This window comes from Schistocerca serialis, chromosome 1, assembly GCF_023864345.2.
Source record: "Schistocerca serialis cubense isolate TAMUIC-IGC-003099 chromosome 1, iqSchSeri2.2, whole genome shotgun sequence".
In the NCBI taxonomy this organism is placed as follows: domain Eukaryota; kingdom Metazoa; phylum Arthropoda; class Insecta; order Orthoptera; family Acrididae; genus Schistocerca; species Schistocerca serialis.
Window position 1 is genome coordinate 1,097,235,335 of NC_064638.1, and position 20,625 is coordinate 1,097,255,959.

General features: G+C 40.2%; 1 protein-coding gene across 1 annotated transcript in view; it reads left to right on the top strand.

The window, feature by feature from the left end:
- Nucleotides 1–345: 345 nt before the first annotated feature.
- Nucleotides 346–20,625, top strand: part of LOC126455645 (UDP-glycosyltransferase UGT5-like) — an 87,074-nt gene continuing 66,794 nt past the window's right edge. Inside the window, exon 1 of the mRNA XM_050091414.1 lies at nucleotides 346–467. Coding sequence (XP_049947371.1) covers nucleotides 438–467 — 30 coding nt within the window. The 5' untranslated portion in view covers nucleotides 346–437. The remainder of the gene's footprint in view (nucleotides 468–20,625) is intronic.

Below are 20,625 nucleotides of genomic sequence, written 5' to 3' on the forward strand. Positions count from 1 at the left end.
AAGGGATTATCCATGCTGGTGGGCATGGACGTAACGACTGTGTGTCATCTCACACAGCTTTAACGGGAATCGTCGCATGGAGTTACGAAATGAAAATAAAGGATGTGAGCTGCTGTCCTAATACGCGTACGTTTCGTATTCCTGCGTCCGCCACTGAGCTTTCATAAAGGACGTGCCGTGTGTTGTGTTCCTCTCGTCCTTCTTCTCTTCCTCTACTATCTGCGCGTCCATCATAACAGTATCGTGGCAAAGGCGCGCTATAATAGAAAGCGACGAAGTTCCTCGTAACAGAACAGCAGCAGCGTCGGCGGAGGTTGGGACTCTGACGCAACGCAGCGCCCGAGAGTTTAATCTTGCCACAGACTCGGACAGCAACAGAATAGGTTAGTGTTACTGACTGTGCTCCGCAGCGCGTGAAGAGAAGTTTTAGAAACAAAATGTCCGTAATTTTCAAGAGTAAACTGCAGGTAAGCGATGTCCGCATCGGCTATTTTCGTATTGATTTAATTTATATTCAGCGCAAGAGCTTTGTCAACAATATGGTATGTCATAGCAAGTCACGTGATATGCACAGAATAATAGGGTATTCTGTCGTACAACAACGAACGTACTAATGCTATCACTTCGTGATATTCCATGCTACCTACAATCTGTTCGTCCGAGCGAGTACTGTTTGCATGGCATTTGTACATACTGTTTAGTTGTCAGGCACGTAACTCTGAATCAAATCCAGGATTTTGTTCTGGTTAGGCGGGAGGCGGGCTGAGCTAATAAGAAATTTTGTATAATCGCGCTCTCCCCAGATTCGCTAGACTAAACGACGATGTTTTCTTAGTCGATTGTAATACCAACTACATCAGCGAGAAAATTTTCGAGACTTAAATCTGGAAAGAACCTTTGTTTCACATTAAGAAGAAACAAGCGTAGTTCTGGCGCAGAGGGGGCGGGGAGGGGGGGGGGGGGGAGGCGCGGTTTAACGTAAAATCGTTCCGCGCCAGAAAAGTGACAATTCTATAAAACTTATATTGAAATAGTATAAACTTCCTTTGAATTTCAAGGAAGTATTGTTGGCAGTAACTTCCATCACATTTTTCAAAAAAAATGTTCAAGCGTGTAAGAAATCTTATGGGACTTAACTGCTAAGATCATCAGTCCCTAAGCTTACACACTACTTAACCTAAATTATCCTAAGGACAAATACACACACCCATGACCAAGGGAGGACTCGAACCACCGCCGGGACCAGTCGCACAGTCCATGACTGCAGCGCCTTAGACCTCTCGGCTAATCCCGCGCCGCTCACATTTTTCAAGCACGTTGTGATGCTCCACACGTCTTTTCAGTGACATGAGCTTAAGATGCCGTTTGCGAAATGGCGCTAGGTAAACGTGATTTGCTACGCCTCAATATGCTATAAATGTTCTTCCACAGGGAGAGACGGGGGGAGGGGGCGGGGAGGGGGGGACAGACATGGGAGTCATACCCCCACAGAACATTTTACTAAAATCGTTTTTACATGTATTAAGTTCGAAATTGTCGAACTAACTGTCGGAGATTACAGCATCGCGAAAACAAATAGTTTCGAAAATCGCAAGCAATTTGAACAGAGAGACTTATAGTTCGTTTAACAGCGGCTTCTTTCCACTCACGTTTTGGAGGGTTAGCCCACGTGAATGGATCGTGGCCTGGCTGCCTGTACAAAACGTTCCCGCCAGGGGAAGCGCCGCCCACTGAAGCAGGCTGGTTGTACCTGGCTGCCGGCAACATGCTGAAACGATTATCTATTCCACAGGTGGAACTGACAAACCACATGAAGTCGAGGGAATGCAGCATAGGAGGGGTAAGACGGTCCATAAAGGAAAAGTAACACAAAAACTTACTTTCTCGAACGTAGATGGAAAAGATTCATATCTATGCATGCAATGCCGTAGTCTTTAGACCTAAAACAAAGTCAAATACTGATAGTGATGCGAACACCCTTAAATTTTATACTGTTTGAATTATGAAGCTATTAGATTTGAAAGTTTTTTGGTGTTATCGTTCTTAAAACAGTTTCATGGCGTAGGTACTTCTCAGTTTTTGGACAAATGCCTTTCGGATGATGTATTTGTTTAAAATGCAAATTCTTTGAAGTTATGCTGAAGTGAGAGACAGATCACTGATGTAAACAAATTACATAAAATATTTAAGTACAATAATTTAAATAAAATAATACTCATTATTTTTAAAACTTTAGGTGTCTGTTGGCTCGTTAAAAGTGAGGACGACGGCAAGTTATATTTAGAGGGGATTGTGGGGGGGGGGGGGGGGGGGTACAGTAACAAACCTTGAATTAACGCTCCATTCCGAAGTGAGCCCAGTCCGTGCCGCCCGCATCTCGTGGTCGTGCGGTAGCGTTCTCGCTTCCCACGCCCGGGTTCCCGGGTTCGATTCCCGGCGGGGTCAGGGATTTTCTCTGCCTCGTGATGGCTGGGTGTTGTGTGCTGTCCTTAGGTTAGTTAGGTTTAAGTAGTTCTAAGTTCTAGGGGACTGATGACCATAGATGAAAAGTCTCATAGTGCTCAGAGCCATTTTTTTGAACCAGTCCGTGCCAGAGGGGGAGCGGGCGGATTTAGCTGCCATCCCTCCCTCCCTCCTAGCCTTTTTCCCTATTCAACGCCGGGTACGTCCTTCACTGTCCATACATGTTGTCATAAGGATGGCGGACCGGTTTAATCTGACTGTTAAAACCAGTCACAATAACCCGTTTCTGAAATAACAGATTTTCGATTTTTCTGCCTATTATTTCCAGAGATAAACGTACAAAACTAACAAAAAATGCAAAATTTTTGACTGTTTCAGTTTCAAAATTCGTAGAATAAAAGTATTAGACAGAAAAAAAAAGCTTAGTCCGTCCACTAGTCGCTAGTGGTTGGATAGTATAAAAACCTCCAGTATTCTCCTGTTGATTCTCAGCTCGTGGTCTTGCGGTAGCGTTCTCACTTTCTGCGCACGGGGTCCCGGGTTCGATCCCCGGCGGCGTCAGGGATTTTCTCTACCTCGCGATGACTCGGTGTTGTGTATTTTTCATCATCATTGACGCGCGAAGTCGCCGAATGGCGTCAGCTAAAAAGAACTTGCAATACGGCTGCCGAACTTCACCGCATGGGGCCTCCCGGCCAACAATGCCGTACGATCATCATCATCTAATTCTTCGAAATTATGCCAAAAGTCATGTTGCTACCAGGGATCATACCACTGTTTGGGCGTTACGAATAGTCGGTGCTAAAAGGTGAAAAACTGAGGTTGAAGAACTTAGATTTTCGTGTTAATTTGTTCGTTTTCATAGGCTGCTACAAGCGAATAAAGGCATAATATGTAGACACAGGCAGCAGATCAGCTATTTTCTAATTTTATTGTGAACCATGAATTAATTATTAAGTTTTGAATTTATTACTGTTACCATAATTTCCATCCTCTTATGGTTTCATGCAAGTGGCAGATAAATCTTTAATCTTTCAAAGCAAATAAAGCGTTGTACTTCATTGCTGCGTTGCCTCGTTAAATATTTCCAGACTAAGGTTGGTGCCGATCTGCAACACAACGAATGTTCGGCGATGTCACCGAGAAACAACAGTACAGACCAGATGAGGCAAGTTTTATACTCTGCACGCAACGTTAGCCACGACACGGCAACAAGGACACTACTGTTTCAGCAAAGCCGTACCAATTCTTGCTCGTCTGTAGGCATTGTTATTAAAATGGCACTGATCGCTTTTCCCATTTCCTGTAACTCAATATTTCAAACCATATATTACGAATAAAAATGATTCCTTAAAAAGGATTTATGTGAAAAAGGAAATATTTTAACGCTCCTGCTATGAATAATTAATATTTCGATTTTTTACTCGATTATTTGCAGAAAGTAAACACCGGTTAGAACTGAGACCAAACGAATACCGAAACGTACCTGTTATTCAGAACTAAAATACGGGTATCGGTTTTAACCGGTCGTCTTTCCCCATCCCTATTTTGCCATGTTGCGTATTTGTTATATTTCTCTGCATTTAAGTGTTTCAGCCCTGAACTGTTGCTCAGAGGATAATTTCCAGGGATAAGACAAAAGTGCATTCCTTAGATAACTTCATGTTTCACAGGTGCTAGGGCCTAAACAGAATGCCAGCCACGTAGCCTAATGCAGTGAGCTGCTCTCTATAGCAATGTAGGTTACCGTTACTTGTGACAGAAGAGGCAGTTTATTTTTAGAACACGCACGTGCTGCGGTCCTTGCTGTGTCAAGAGGCCGACACCGCACTACTAATGTTTGTGGAGGAAAATTAACGTTTTGCAGTTCTGAACTGAGAATAGCACTGTGCATTTTTGAGCGTCTGAAGAACACATTAGACGTAATTTATTTTTATTAAACGACATGTTACGTATTACAGACTTGCTCACGGCTTTTATTTACACGCTCTGTGCCACTATAAAATGCTGTGCATTATTACGAACTTGCTATATATTGTTCACTCAGCTTGCCTAAAAACGTTTTCTTGATGAACCTTCGCACCACCGCTGGTCAACGAAACAGCAGGGTAACCAGAATAATCTCAAACTCTGATAGCCATTCGTTGAGTTAACAAACTGGTTTTGCGATATTGTATCAGGTTCATAACACTAATGCCGAGTTTGCCTACAGTGTTCGCTTGCGGTATGTTTGCCTACCATGTCTCAACGCATTTCTGTAAAGTTTTCATGTAACGTACTGTCAATTGTCGCAGTTTTACGTTCCCAGCTTCCACTGCTTCCCAACCAACGTGTCGCGACATTCTGTGTCACGGAATTGTGGTGTTTCCAGAGGTCTAAGCTTTGTAATACCGGTACGCGCGCATTGCAGTTTTTAATGTGAGGTGTATTAATCTGTAACAAATTTGGAGGTAACATGTACGAATTGGCAATTCAGCGCTTGCAACGGTGGGGAAGTTGCCGGTAATTCGAGCTATGGTAAAAACTGCAACATTTGTTATCCTGCTTTTCTCATTGTGAAACGGCAATAGCATCTTGCCCACTTCAGCAGTTCCAGTGGTGAAGCTGAAGCTGAAGCGCTCCACACATTTTATTTCAATTTTATAATGGAGACGTATTCGTACACAAAAGTTTTTTTTTCCCTTGGTACGAAAATGGAGATGTGGAGAGTCTTTTGTGGCGGGTAAGTTTAGCGTCTGAAGTAATGCTTATTTCGTTGCTCTGATAATGATACAAGAATAAGGTGTGTAGTAAGTAGCCTCTGTTAGTAAGAAAATTAATGAAATGAAACTTAATTTGACATTACCTTCACATATTACAGCTAAATAAAAAGACTCATTTAAGAAATGAATTGGCCTAAATATAGTTGATTAGTGACCCACGCAACTTTGAACCGTCCCTGGGCGACAGACCAGATAGTCACGTACCAATAAAAATAAAAAATAAATAAAAAACTCTGTTTATTTAGAGACGCGAAAATCTCAGTTATTTGTTCCTCGCTCGACGTACCACGACATTCTTATTTACATATGTGTTCACATGATTGACTTTTTCGAAATCTAGATTAAGCGTAATCGGTTTTTATATTCGAAAACGGGATACGAAGCAGTCATCATATAACCGTGATTTCGATAGAGCAGTTCCGCTGCTCTTGTCATTGTCGAGCATGAAACCTCATTTTCAAATCGCTTGTTAGTTCTTTTCAACATTCCTGTGACGCACGTCGCCTACCTACAAGACTATTATATTCCTTACTGACCGTACACCTGGTTACCAGTTGCTTAAATGTCTATCTTTTTGTTTTCAGTTTCTAATTTTCCATGTAAGCTGTAATCAAAAGTTAGAAATAACGGATTCGATTCAGTTCTGTTTTGTGAGGTACCTTACAAGTTGCTGTTATCTGCAATAAAAATAATAGACAAGGAAGAAACTCAACGTGCGTAAAAAACGAAATTTCAAAATGAGGAATGACGCGATTATCAGTTAACGTGGAATGAGCAGACTGGCGTAACGACAAAACGAATTTCTTAAGCTTTTTACGTTCTTAGACTCCAACACCAATAAGAAGCACTATCCGCCAATGCACTGAAGAGATAGACTATGGAAGTCGCCCTGCAGTTTCCCCGAGGTATGCGCCTCAAGCAGCGGTCTAGGCAAACCGCTACACACTTGCAAAATCGCGACCTTTCTGCGCATAGACGGATCCCCCGGCGGTTGCGTCTGTAAATTGATTACCTCCAATCTCTGTATGTAGGTATCTTCCTTCTTCCCTGCTGGTTATATCAGCAGTTCTGCACTCGGAAATGCGGTGACAATGTTCAAAGTGACAACAGTTAATAGTTATACGATATCTTGACTCGAGATGTTTAGTTTGTCTAGTGCTGTCTCGATATTTCCACACTCTAAAAAAAAAAGCTTGTTAGTTAGTTAATGTCTGATACGAAGTATGTTGTTTTTTAAGTCAGACAGTAACGGCAGAAGAAAAAGACAGTGAAAGTTTTCAGAAAAACAAAAAACAAAATACCAATGCTTTATATTGTGAAGAAACGAAAGTGAAGCTTCAGAAAAGCAAACAACAACAAAAAAACTAGTGCTTTATATTGGGAAGAAACGAAAGTGAAGCTAATTGTGCAATGTGTGATAGTTACTTTAACATACGAGGCGTGTTTTTTAAAGTAAGTCCCGTTTTGAAATTAATAAAAGACGTGCTAAGATATCTCAATAATTTTATTTTTACATGAAAGCCTGTACCGTAATCTACGCACTGACGCTATTACAGTCTGATTCTTCCTTGTTTACGTTGTGTACTGAGTGTTTAAGATGCCTCCGATAATCGTGAGTCCTGCCGACTGTGAAGTACGGGCTCTTATAAGATTTCTTAGTGCTAAAGGCCTAAAAGCGATCGATATTCATCGTGAGATCTGTGGAAATTACGGAGAGAACATTATCAGTGATAGAATGGTAAGAAAGTGAGTGAGAGCATTTAAAGGTGGCCGCACAAATGTGCATAATGAACAACGGAGTGGGCGTCCTTCGGTCGTTAATGAGAGTTTGGTGCAGGAAGTGGACAATAAGGTGAGAAAAAACAGACGCTTTACCATTTCCTCCTTGCGGGATGACTTTCCTATGTTTTGTATGGCATTGTGACCGAGCACTTGAATTACCGAAAATTGTGCGCACGTTGGGTACCGAAAATGTTGAAGGATGTGCACAAAACCAAACGTTTAGACAGTGCATTGACTTTCCTTGAGCGGTACCACATCGACGGTGATGATTTCTTAAGCCAAATTGTTACGGGCGATGAAACATGGGTGGCCTACGTCACACCAGAATCAAAGCAACAGTCAATGGAAGTTGGGCAAGGGCATCGTTTTGCTGCAAGACAATGCCCGTCCGCGTGTGGCGAATAAGACCAAAGATCTCATCACATCTTTTCGATGGGAAACTCTAGATCATCCTCCGTACAGCCCCGATCTTGCGCCCAGTGACTACCATCTGTTCCTGCACTTGAAGTAACACCTGGGCTGTGAGCGTCTTCAAGACGATGACGAAGTCAAAACAGTGGTGATGCAGTGGTTAGTAAGTTAGGCGGCAGGCTTCTATGAGGAGGGTATTCAAAAACTGGTGCAACGTTATGGCAAGTTCGTCAATATTTACGGAAATTATGTAGAAAAGTAGATTAAGGTACAGGCTTTCATGTAAAAATAAAATTATTGAGATATCTTAGCACGTCTTTTTTTAATTTCAAAACGGTACTTACTTAAAAAACACGCCTCGTAGAATATAAGGGAGCTACCGACTTAGAAAGGCACCTTAACGATGAAAAACTTAACAGGATGGTACAAACCAGCTCCACATCTGGCTCAATGCTCGATTTTGTGAGCAATAAAAAATACACCTGTAGTGAGAAACGTTCAAGCTACAGAAGACACTCTAGCCTACCTCACTGTTTTCCACCATTGTTCGTACAAATCGATGGATTGTACAAGCAAATTAAATAAAAAAAAACTATTTCCAAAATTTGAGGTTGTACAAAATCTATTTTGTGGATGAACTTCAACAGAAGTTACAAAAATAATGCCATTGCACCTCGCACTGTAGATGTTTTTGTCAAAACTTTGAATGACTAAGTTCCATACTTTGGGCTAGGGGCAGATGCAAGTACTGATCGATGTGCCAATGTGAATGTGTACCAAGAATCTCTTGAAAGCAGCTTCAGACTGCTCGATTCATATTCCGCTCCTCCACGACTCATTACAGCACTGAAAAACACTTCCAGCAGGTCTTTGCTGAGTTTATATGCCCATACGAAAGTCTTTTGTGGGTCAAATCTGCTTCAGCCAGCGTCATACACAATTAAAGATGAATATAGACTTAATTACACCTACAAAATCATTTCTTGTTGAATGAACCAGCCAAGTTCCCTCAGGAGATCTTTTAATGTAAACTGGCAATCTTGTACACTGGCATCACTATCTTGTGACAAAAGCCATAAAATATAAATGCTTATTTTGCATAAAAACTGTACATTATGGATATAAACATTTCATTTCTTCTAAAAGCATAACAAAACCTTTCACAGGTTTTGTTGAGGAATTGTGAGAAAAGTATGCCGCCTGTCAAACTGATATTTTGTCTTCTATGCCTGTGGAAACGGTGGACGAAATGACTCACAGTGCAACAAAAACAATTATTCACTGAAGAACTGTAATTTTGTTGCTTGAAATATGAAGCAGACCAGTGCACTGTCAACGTTGTAAATTGGTGTAAAGCTAATTCCCTTTGTGTCAATCGAAAAAAAAAAAAAAAAAAAAAAAAAATACAAGACCTGTATGTATCGTGGAATAATAACACTGAACTTGAGCAGAGCTCATATGTTGTTAATTTCCTTGGAATCTCAATTGATTCAAAATTATCCTGGGGTAGCCATATAGAAAAAGTGGGAAGCAGCATTAGCAAAGGAATATTTGCTCTAAGGAAGCTGCATCTTTGTCTAAATGTGCCAGTACTTAAAGTGGTTTATTTTGGTTTAATACACAGTCACATTTCTTATGGTACAATACTGTGGGGACATCAAAGCAAGGCAGCTAATGTCTTCAAACTACAAAAGAAGGCAATAAGACTGATATGTAGCTTGGCACCCAGAGCTCACTGTAGGCCAAGCTTTAAAAAATTACAGATTATAACCCTGCCGTCAATATTTATACTACAGTGTGTAATGTATGTTAAGGAAAACTATCCGAGTTATCAACAGTATGACATGCGACATAATTATAACACGAGAAACAAGCAGGACCTAGTTTCTTTCTGATGTAACTATTAAAAAAAACACAAAAGTGCTTCTTATACAAGTCCATAAAATTTTTTAATGCCATACCCCAACATATCACGGATCTTCCAATTCAACAATTCAAAAAAAAAGTAAAAGAATTTCTTCTTGAGCTCAGCATTTATGAAACTGATGAATTTTTAAGGGAGGCAAAGAATATGGTATGACTACACTTTGTGATCAGTTTTTATATGCTTCTATATATGAGTAAGTCTGTAATTGACTAAATTTACTATGCAATATCAATTTGTACCAGAAATTTCTCTGTTTTGTTTTTGTGTGAAGGTACCATAATTATTTGTGTAATATTTATACTGTGTAATATTTTTCTTGTTTTTGTAATTATTTGTGTAACATTTATACTATGTAATATTGACTTTTGTAATGCCTCAGATTATCTCTGAGGTCTCTACAACAATAATCAATCAATCAATCAATCAACAGAACTGTCACTACATTTCACCAGGCCAAATGTAAACATGCTAACCATTGCATTAATATTAGGAATTTCACAGAAATTAGTTTATCTGTACTATTACAGGTGTCATAGAAATAAGCCAAATGGTTCAATTGTTAAAATCAGTGCTTGATTTCAACTATAAATGAGAAAAACTGTTAGCTCCACTCTACACAGTGCGTGGTAACAGGAACTCGGCTTCCTGCCCCGAATCACGTGACTTAGGTATTGGTTTCAGTGTAATGACGTCACGCTTCGTCTATATTATTTATGGTCTATGCCTTTAGCACCTCAGCAAAGGATGCTCACTCTCTGCTCGTAGCTCACTGGCTGCTGAGACAAGCACTGCCTATTTGTCCCGGAGCCCCAGCGAGTTTACAGCCTATAAAATGAACGAACATTTAATAGGTTATGTACCGCAGAAGTAACACGATTGTTGAAGGCGAGTCGCTACGAGGACCAGATAAGGCCTCTAAACTCACTTTTGTAAATAATGTTAAGACGGTACGCACAACACTGCACACGGATCAGCACAATATTCATATCGGATGCTTAGTGTTATGGTACAAAGTACTGTAGTGGCTTGTGTTGGCCGCGACTTTAGACATTACGAGAACGGCACGAAGCCAGCCGACTACTACACAGATCACAGAGGTGATCAGTAATTATGGTTTATTAGAAAGTTTCCAATTGTATTCAGTATTTTGGTTACGAGACACTGGTGTTCAAACAAAAGTCTTTGGCTTACAAAGATGTCCAAACGAAAATATATAACAGATACTTCGAGAAAGCACAACTTTCCTATTTTCTAAGTGCATTCTTTTCGAGGATGGGTGCTCACACGAGAGAAAAAATATGTATTCTGCTCTCAAACGACAGTTAAACGAAATCAAAATAGGAGCTGGATGCCTGGCACGTGTATTACGCAATACATTGCAACAAGGAATTGACTCTCCCTTTTAGATATAGAACTTTTTGTTACGGAAGTGTTCAACGTTTTTCATGTGTAAGCAGTTCGCACAGAGGAACTGAAAGATTTCTGTGAAATTGTGGACGCAAATTACAAACAGCTTCCAAACTACTCCACGACCAAATGGCTATCGTCGTAACTAGCGATAGAAAGAACTCTGCAGTTGTATCCAGCACTACAATCTTCGTCCTCTCTCAGCGAAGGAGCTAGGAGATCTGTGCCTACAAAAATTAGAAATTTTATATAGAGTGATTTTAATTGCAACATCTTTTATTTGTCTTCTCTTTATGAATTTCTCTGAAAAACGAACTTGAGAATAACCCACATCCCTCAAAACCAGGCAAGCGTTAAATTCCTTTTCAGACGCTGGATTGGAAAAAAGAGTGCCAGGCGTACGTCGAAAATGTATCTAGTTTGTATGGAACTTGCACTGAATACCTAGAAAAAATGGATGCAGGCAATGGAAGAATTCAAATGGCTTAAAGACATAAATGGCTTTTGTGTTGAGGGCATTCTTCCATATCTCAAGTATTTACAAATCGAAGATGTGAAAATAGTTGATTCCAAATTGATGTATCAGTTTTGTAACATCAAGAATTGTCCCAAATTGACAATACTGGATGTAAACTCAGAACTATATTAACAGTAGCGTTCGTTGTTTGAAAAATTATCGATGTCGAAACGTTTTCAGAAATATTGAAAATGTGCCGATTTTTCTTTGCGATTTCTGGTAGCAATGCATCTACTGCAAGTGTTTTATTTCTCGTATAGCTGTGCGATGGGCAAAACATTTGTTGATAGATCCTGTCAAAGGAATTTTACTAGTCAAATTTCAAGGATGCCCTGTGAGGAATTTTAAAGCCATATTTTTCAAGACATTAATTTAGCCCAATTTTCTCAGTAGAACATTGTGATGAAAAATACACCACTGGAAAATACTGAGAGTTACCTCAAGCTGATTGTATTCCATTTGTAACAATTAAATACCATTGTTTAATACTACAGCAGATTTTCAATGTATTATTTTCTGCTCATATTGAGATTAGAGCTTGTTTGTCGCCCCACTGTGTCAAATATAAGTAACTTATTTATTCTAACGTAAATCGTCAGGCTTTTTTAAAAAGATATCAGGCTTTTTGTAAAGCACCATCCTGCTTTTGACAATTTTCAGTTGGTAACTCTAGTTAAACCAAAATTTTGCCACTCTAAATTTTCAGATGCCTTGCAGTTCACTTTTTCTTCTTTGTTTGCCTGTCCCTCCCACTCGAATTCTGTATCAACTTATTAATCCTCCTGCCACACTGAACAGCTACAGATCTTTAACATTTTTTACAAACTTTACAACAACATCTTAATCAATGTACTTCTGATTACCAATCTACCAACCCTCATGCTCTGTCACACTCACTCCAACCCCCTGTCCCCCCTCCCCCAACACCTCTCATCTAAATCTTCTACCTCAAAAAAACTTTCAGCATCCTCTCCCCCTCATATACCCGACTGCAAAATATAGCCAGAACTCTATAAATTCTTCCACATTTAACAGAACTCCCATTTTACAATGACAGGGCTCCTATTCCCTGCATTCTACTCCTTCCCCTTCCATCAGCTTGCTTGTAGTGCTTTTCACCATTTTCATCCAGTATTCTTTCCAAAACACAGTCTCACAAAAAGTGTCTCACCTGCTGTTCAATTTTTTTTTCTCAAATTAACAAATCGCTTTTTTCATTCATTCTTACTCCCTAACAGTCCCAAACCACACACCTCCATTACCAACAACAGTGCCAAACAGTAGTGGAAACTTACAGCTTTATTTATGTACCCGAACAAAAAAGTAGCTTTTATCGTAACGAAAAACTTGGATTGTTGCTGATATTGTCTCTTTTAAACCATATTTCCCTCACATATTTTAATGATTTTTAAAGTCACTTTTATATAGGGTCAATTTTAAATCTTCTTTACTGAAAATTTAATATACAAGTGTTACATGCCAACAGACCATTCCCGAACCATATGGGGCAAAATGGGACGAAGTACCAATAAGAAAAAAATTGTTGAAAAGATAGAAGTGGGTGCTTATGTTCTGAGGAAAAATGCAAGTAAGAAAGTGAAACACAACATTTGAAAATTTATGGACTTGATTTTTGTCAGTTTATGATACTGTTATTGAATGTCAGAGAAAAGAACCCAACAGTTCCTAACTTCTTAACTTTATGCAACTTAAAGAGGACTAATGTTTTCTTTTTCTTCGTTATTATAATTACTTCCTTTAAAAGAGAAACAAGACTGTACATTAATGTCATTGATGATTGATCCAATTAAGCAGCACAATTAAACAAAAAAATGCTCCATTTCATTTCTCATTCCAATTTTCTCCAATAATGCATTCTGTTCAGTCTGAAGTGACTTTTTAATTTGGGTTAGCCATGCTATTTCTGGAGCTCATCAGTGCAAAAACTCACAAGAGTGCTGGCACATTTTCTTGTATGAAACTGTTTTCCCAGCAATGGCCACTTACCTAAGAGATGACCAACCATGCATTTATCTGTTCTGTACTTCCAGCTTAGAGTTGAGAGAATTTGTTGCTAATAAACCGTGACGTTTTTCTAAAATTAACTAAAAACGGCCATAATTAGTTAATCATAAACCAGGGCATTTCAGGACACTTTTTCTTAACGTTATAAAATTGAAATATTTGTGCAAATTGCTGCTGTATTCAATTGATTTAGTAAAATAAATAAACAAATTAACACTTTACACTGTAATTAATTTAATAATACGCAAAGTAGGACATTCAAATGGTAATGACATTTTATTAGTACTGGTAACAAAAGAACTTTTTATTTTGAAACTATTACTACGAGATAAAAAATTGTCTACTGAAACACTGTATGTTGAAGTGCAAAGTTCACATAATTTGTTATCCTAAGCCTCATATTTATCTGAATTCTGAACTTTGGAGAGAAGATCTTTCTGCTGTATGATCTATTCATAAAACTTGGAGCAACTTATTTGATAATTGAAAACACATTTAATTATTGCTTTGACCATTGTTACTTCAAATCAGTTTTGTTCCTCAGTACATCGCACATTCACGAGAGAGAATACTTGTACCATGTTTGCATTATCCCCTGGAATATGGAAGATGAATTAACACAGATTCAGCAACTGAGAATACTGTTCTTCGTATAGGTCCATTTCTCCTGACATGTTTTACTACCACAGTTATCGCTATGTTTGCTGATTTCTGATTCAGGGAACTGCTTGAGTAAAGAAAACTGGTCAAACAATAAACTATCATTTACTGACAATCCTCTGCCTTGTAAAAATGTTATTGTCCTTGCCACATTGCTGGATTCAGGTTCTGTGTCCAGCAGCATCCATTTAAAAATGAAAAACTCATTGACATTTGTTGACCATTTTTCTAAATAAGCTGTACACGTTTCATAAACTGTTCTTCACTAATTACTGCAACCTCGCTGTTGTGCAAGAGAGATGTCAGTTTTGGTCTCAGAATACTTTCTTCAATTGTTCATATTGAGATTCATATTAGCGTACACCAGAATCAACTTCTTATCCAGTACTACCCAGCTGAAGGGGGATACTCGAATACACTGTTTAAGTAATTAGTGAAGGTCTGACGTTATATGGATGTGTACTGCAATTTGATATTATTGTTCCTGTAAGAAAGTCCTAAAGTCAAGTAAATCTTTCAGATCATCCCAAAACAGGTAGTGCACAGAAAGTCTTTTGGTCCAGTCAATTGCTTGTATCTTTAATTGGGGAAAGTAGGTCTTGACTGGACAAAAGAGCATTTTGGGCTCAGTTGCGTGGGGTGGCACTTGAAGATAGAGGGCTTGCATCTTCTGAACTAGATGTCACACATTTGCAAAAGGTCCATATGTCAGCACACGACACCACATGCACAATGGGGAGTGAGCTAGAGCAATGGTGTGCAGTTGACATCTTTTCAGAAATTTTTTGTTGATGATGCAACCAGATGGTGTGGATCTTCATTGTAAAATATTTTTGGTGAATTGCTCACCACACTGCAAGCCATGTCACTCCCGGGTGATATCTTTCAACCATATTCCAGTGGCAATTCATCATAAGCTGGCCATACACATCACATGGCATAGGTGTCCTGGTACAGGAAAGATTCGTGTGCACATAGCTATAATAAAAGAAGAACGTTTTGATGTGGAGAGTGCAGGCGATGTGAGAGAGTGCCATAAGGGGCAGTCAGTATGGAGGTGCCAGTTCAGCCATGAGGAGACAGTTGAAGCTGTGTCAAAAATGGATCCATATTTTGAGCCTGATGTTGAAAATGCTCAAATATTGATCAGTCCCAGTTCTCTACTGCAAGGGAGAAGGTGAAGACATCATATCGTATCTTGAAGATAAGTCCATTGCCAATGAAGTAAACTAAGGCTGCCGAGATCCACTGTACCATCACTGGGGTCACTGGTAGGATCTGCTCCAAATGAGATATCTGGGACACCATGTGGGTGTCAATGAAGGTGACCTTTTGTACCATATCTAAAGTTGAGGTAGCCCAAGTGGAGAGCTTGTAAAAGGTGTTTATAGTTCAGCACTGTCATATGGTGGACATCCTTTGTAAATACAATGCACAAACACCGAAGTGTATTTATTTTCTGCAGTGGGACGACATTCCCCACGTGGAGCCCTTTGCCGATTTCCTTCTCATGTGACTTGAGTATGTTGCTGTTACTGCCTGCTGCATTCCCAAATGGCTAGATTCATATTAGCAGCATCTGGGTCTCCTCCTCAGAATCGGTAGAAAAAATTAAATCATCTGCATAAGTATGACATTGGAAACTGTATCTTCTCAGCATGATCCCCAAAAGACGTTGTTTCAGCCCACGTAGAAGCAACATTATCTCTATTACATAGAAGATCATTGAGATAGGACAGCCCTATTGGGCTGAATATAAAATAGAGATATGTCCTTCAACCCCACCATTAATTGTGACTCTCAAGGAGGTATTGCAGAGAATACACATGATCATGTGGGTAAAGGCGACTGAGTAGGCCATATGATCCATCACAGCAGCCAAGTAAGAATGGATCATGTTATCAAATGTGCTGTCAAAGTCCATGGAGCTGAGGGCACCACACAACCTTCATGTAGATGCAAGGATGATCACATCTTGACAGTCGCTAAGGGCTGTCTGAATATTGCTGTCCTGTTCCCCAAAAGATGTTTGTTCAAATGAAATAACTGGGTGCAATACTCATTTAAGTCATATTGCCAAGGTTCTGCTGAAGACCTTGAAATAACAGTTGAAGAGGGTGATTGGGCAGTAATGTTCAACCATGTGCCTCCAGCTGATATGGGCACCAGAATAATGAGACCTTAACATGAAAGCCAGTGGAATGGGAACCACTAATGAGAGCATTTCTGGTACATCTGCTTCTGCCAAGTGGCCATCAGATCCTTAAAGGTCCAGCAGATTTCCAATGAAAACCATTTGGTCCTGGTGTTTCCACAACATCATCGCTCGTTATCTCCTCCAAAAGGGATGCCAATGTCATATCATCACTGAGGGTCAGATGGACTGCTACCAAGGCCACACCTTGTGGTGCACCTCCTGATATACTCGTAGTTGGTGAGAGTTCTTGATGAATGCACGGGTGATGTCAGCCCGGGTTTCCATCCTTGTACCATCAGGGAGATCCAGAGCATTTACCAGTTTTCATCATGTTTGTCATCAGTTTCCATAACCCTCGACTTCTCCTCACCCCCTGCCTCCACAGGTTGACCACGCAGATGTATGCTCTAAGGTCTGAGAGAGCTGTGAGCCAGCATTCCATTCCTAGAATTATGTCAGTGCCAGAGCAATCTTTCCCTAACATAATCAACCAACACACATTGTAAAGTTGGTGTGGCACATTCCAGTCACCATAGAAGCAGTGACAGATACCTCACATTCACATGACATCCACATTCAGTTTCCATAACCCTCGACTTCTCCACATCATCTGCCTCCAGAGGTTGGCCATGCAGATGTAAGCTCTATGGTCCAAGAAAGCTGTGAGCCAGCACTCCACCCCTAGAATTTCTGTCTCAAGGTCAGAGGAGACATAGATGTGATTGAGTCTGCTGGCAGAATGACTAGTCACGTAAGTAAAGCAGGACAATCACCATGTAACACCTCCAATGTACAAGTAAGACACAGGTGTTGTACCAATGCAGTTTGAGCCGTGGATTGTAGTTTGATTGCTGGTCTTCCTGAGAGAGCACACTATTAATGTCTCTGCCAAAGTGACATGATTATAGTGCTCCAAGAAGAGAGGCATAATTTCTTCCGCATACAAAACGCGATCGGTCCCACCTTTTATCAGTCCCAGAAGGAGCACATCCATTAACAACTCGAGTCCCCTGCATAATTATCGCCAGTCCCTGTGATTATGGCAAATACATGACATTGGTTACCTCTATTCCATCTTGTGCAAGGGCGGCCATTCCACTGCCTTCTGTAGCAGCTGGAGTGACGTAAGCAGTAAACCCATAGAAGTCTGGTAAGGTCTCAGAAAACTTCCTGCAGGATAACAACATCCATGTCTTCCACTCTGAGAACGTCGCACAGCACTCAATGTTTTATACATGTGCTGATCATGCTGAGATTGATGGAGACAATCTTGTAGGCTTGCAACTGGTCCTCAGGCTGGGGGGCGTCCATAACAGTGTGAGGAGGTGTAACTGCAGCATATCAACCAAGCCGAGCTGCCTCATTGCTGCACAACACATTCTCTCATTCCTGCAGTGCCTAGGCAGTAGTCGCCTGTGCATCCCCAGCCAAAGATCTGGGGACTATATCATCTGCCCAAGCCATCAAGTGAGTGGTAATATCTTCAGAAGACTCCTCAGTGGATCATAATGGCTACAAGGATACTTCTCGTGACACAGGGTGTTGTTTGTTAGGTTGGTTGGCAATCAAACACTGCAAGTTCGACAAGAGCAAATAAGTTAATGGCCCGGTGAAAGAACACGTGTCAGAATCCACCACTGAGTTCTCCATTGGAATTGCATCGTGGTGGTGAGAGATCGCATCAGCTAGTGACAATGTCATGGGTACACTGGCTGTTGTCATCTTTAGCTTCTTATGCCTCTTTGGGAACTGCTGTTTCCGAGAGTGTGTGTCTGTGTCAGATGATGTGAGTGAGTCCTGATGTCCTGGTACAGAGGCAACTGTGGGTACATACATCACATCAACTTCCATACCACCACATGGAACTTCTTTTCACCTCCTTCCAGATCCAGTGGGGCATGAGGGGTGTCTTTTGTTAGACATTGGCTGCCCCTCCTTGTCCTGTCTTGACATTGCTAGTTGCGAAAGGTCCTGTGGGTGGTCAGGCTCATGCATCTGATCGGGGATCCACATACTACATATTTGAGATGTAAAGAAGTTGGAGTGATGAAAGGCATCAGATCTGTAGGCTGGAGCTGGACAATCCATCACTGTGGAAACTCTGAAAGAATATGGCCCTCTTTTCTGCAACCTATATCTACAACTGCAGCTACATCTGCATCGAAACTCTGCAAACCATGTGAAATGTATGGCAGAGATATGTCCCATTGTACCAGTTATTAGAGACATGTCTTTGGCTGGCCATCATATTTGATGATTGGCTGCATCTGCTGATGTAGAGGTAGGATGAAGCATGATTACTGAGTTCAATGCATACCTGCCACACTCCATTCAGTTGAGGGTAGGTGGTGAATTGTGTCCACTGCTTCACAATGTGGCTGTGAATGATTCTGTAGGGCCTGAGTGCTGTCACCACATAGTTTGCCGGCACTTTGAATGGGAGTTCGAATATGTGGATCATCCTGAGTCTGAGACCTGTGTGATCCACTGTCACTGAACCAATGTTGCCATCCGAATGTTGGAATTTGAACCCATCCCTCATCTTCTCTAAATTCACATTACCTGCAGCATCAGTTAGTAATTTAACATAAACCACACTGCTCACAATTGAGAGGTGGGGTCCAACAAGATCAGAAGAAGGTAACTTCACATGGTCTCAAATCTTTCTAGTTATAGCACTTTGGTATGTGCATATTCATTCAAAAAGCTGAATTTCAGCATTGATTTCCAATATAAATTGGCCATTTGCTTCAAAAGAAACTCAATTCTGTGAAAGCTGATGTAGTACATAAACAACTTCAGGGGATGCACTGTGATGAGGATGTAAACAGACCTGTCCACACTTCTCTGCCAACAAAGGCAGACTGACTGAGATACCATGACTTACGACCCATCCCCAGAGCTTTATTTCTGCCCATACCTCATCTCCTGCCCCTAAACTTTCATTCTGTTCTCTTCTTGTTTCATCCCTAAATGTTGGATAGAATCGAAATCCATGTCACTAATGGTTCCTTTGAATCTGTACAGCAACTTTTTTATGTATTGTTGGTTGATACTCATAAAGCAAGCCGCTATGCCTGCTCTCATGAGCTATTGGATCGAGGTTGCCAGAAGACTCATGAATTGTATTCAAAAACAAAAAACACAAGTACAACACACATTTGGTTACCCAAAATCCATGTTAGTTTTTGTAGTAGTGTAAATAAAAGCAAGAAGAAACCCTAATTTATCACTGTTGTAAGTCATTCAAACAGCACTAGAACAAAACTATCAAACAGAGAACTCCATTTGCAGCTGTAACACTATAACCACTAGCTGAGGCAATGGTAAATCTGGTCATGGTCACAAATCTGTAGCTATCTGTAGCAGTGGCAGAGTCCACACTACATATTTGATTGTTGAGTAATATACTGCAACATGAATTTATTTGTCATCACAGTGTTCAATCTGCAGAAATTATTGCAGATTTCTTCCTGTGTCTATTATCCATAATATGTCAACATTTTGGTGCTATTCCTGATATTCTTGCTGCGTATGACAAGAGTGGACATAGATACAATCCGTTTGAGGTCAACAGTGTATAGTGCGTTACTGTTTATTGACATCTGGGACAAAGTCATTTTGCACACATTTTTAGTTTTGTTCAAGCTGAACAGGATAAGTTTGCAACTTATTGTACCTTTCAATGGTGTAATCTATTATCAATTTGAAGCTGTAGCTTAGTATTTCAAGGATGAGTTATGATAGTTGTTTGGATGACTTCACTGTGACAACCTTAATGTTGAATCAGCTTAAAAGAAAAATGAGATATGTTTTTAACTGATCTGTTTTGCCTCACAGTGAGGGATGATGGCGTATGACCAAAACCAGTAGGTGATGTATAGGTTAAATAAAACAGCTGATTGTTAAAATGCATTTTCTAAAGAACTTAATGGCTGTTGGTTCTCACCTGATAAAAACATTAAATGAATTAACCTTGTGAGAAAGCATTTAGAGTCTTGTACTTGCTCCATGTTGTAGTGCCTTCTGACACTGTCCCTTCTCATCAGTGATGCTGTCATGAAGTAAACTAATAGTGTGGCTTCTGATAGGATTGTGGGTAGCTGCTATTAAGAAATGAAAAACCAGAATGCTGTCACAGTGTGTTTGTTGTAAATAAGCACAGTGAACTTCCCTGTAATACACTTCTGATACTGATGAATATATCTACCTTGAAAATGGAAATAGACCACACTCATAACCAAAACAGATATCTCAGCTGGACCATATATAAGCACAGACAAATTCATTTAGTGCACTGCAAAGTCTACTATGTCTTGCATGATACTATGTTATAGCTCCTTATATATTTTCTGCTGACATTGTCTCTGTCATTTGTTTTGCAAAACTGGAAGTTAACTACATTGCATTAATGCTGCAGTTATGACCAGTGGCTTCTCCTGGCATGTTATTTATCAAAAATGGACTATTGTTA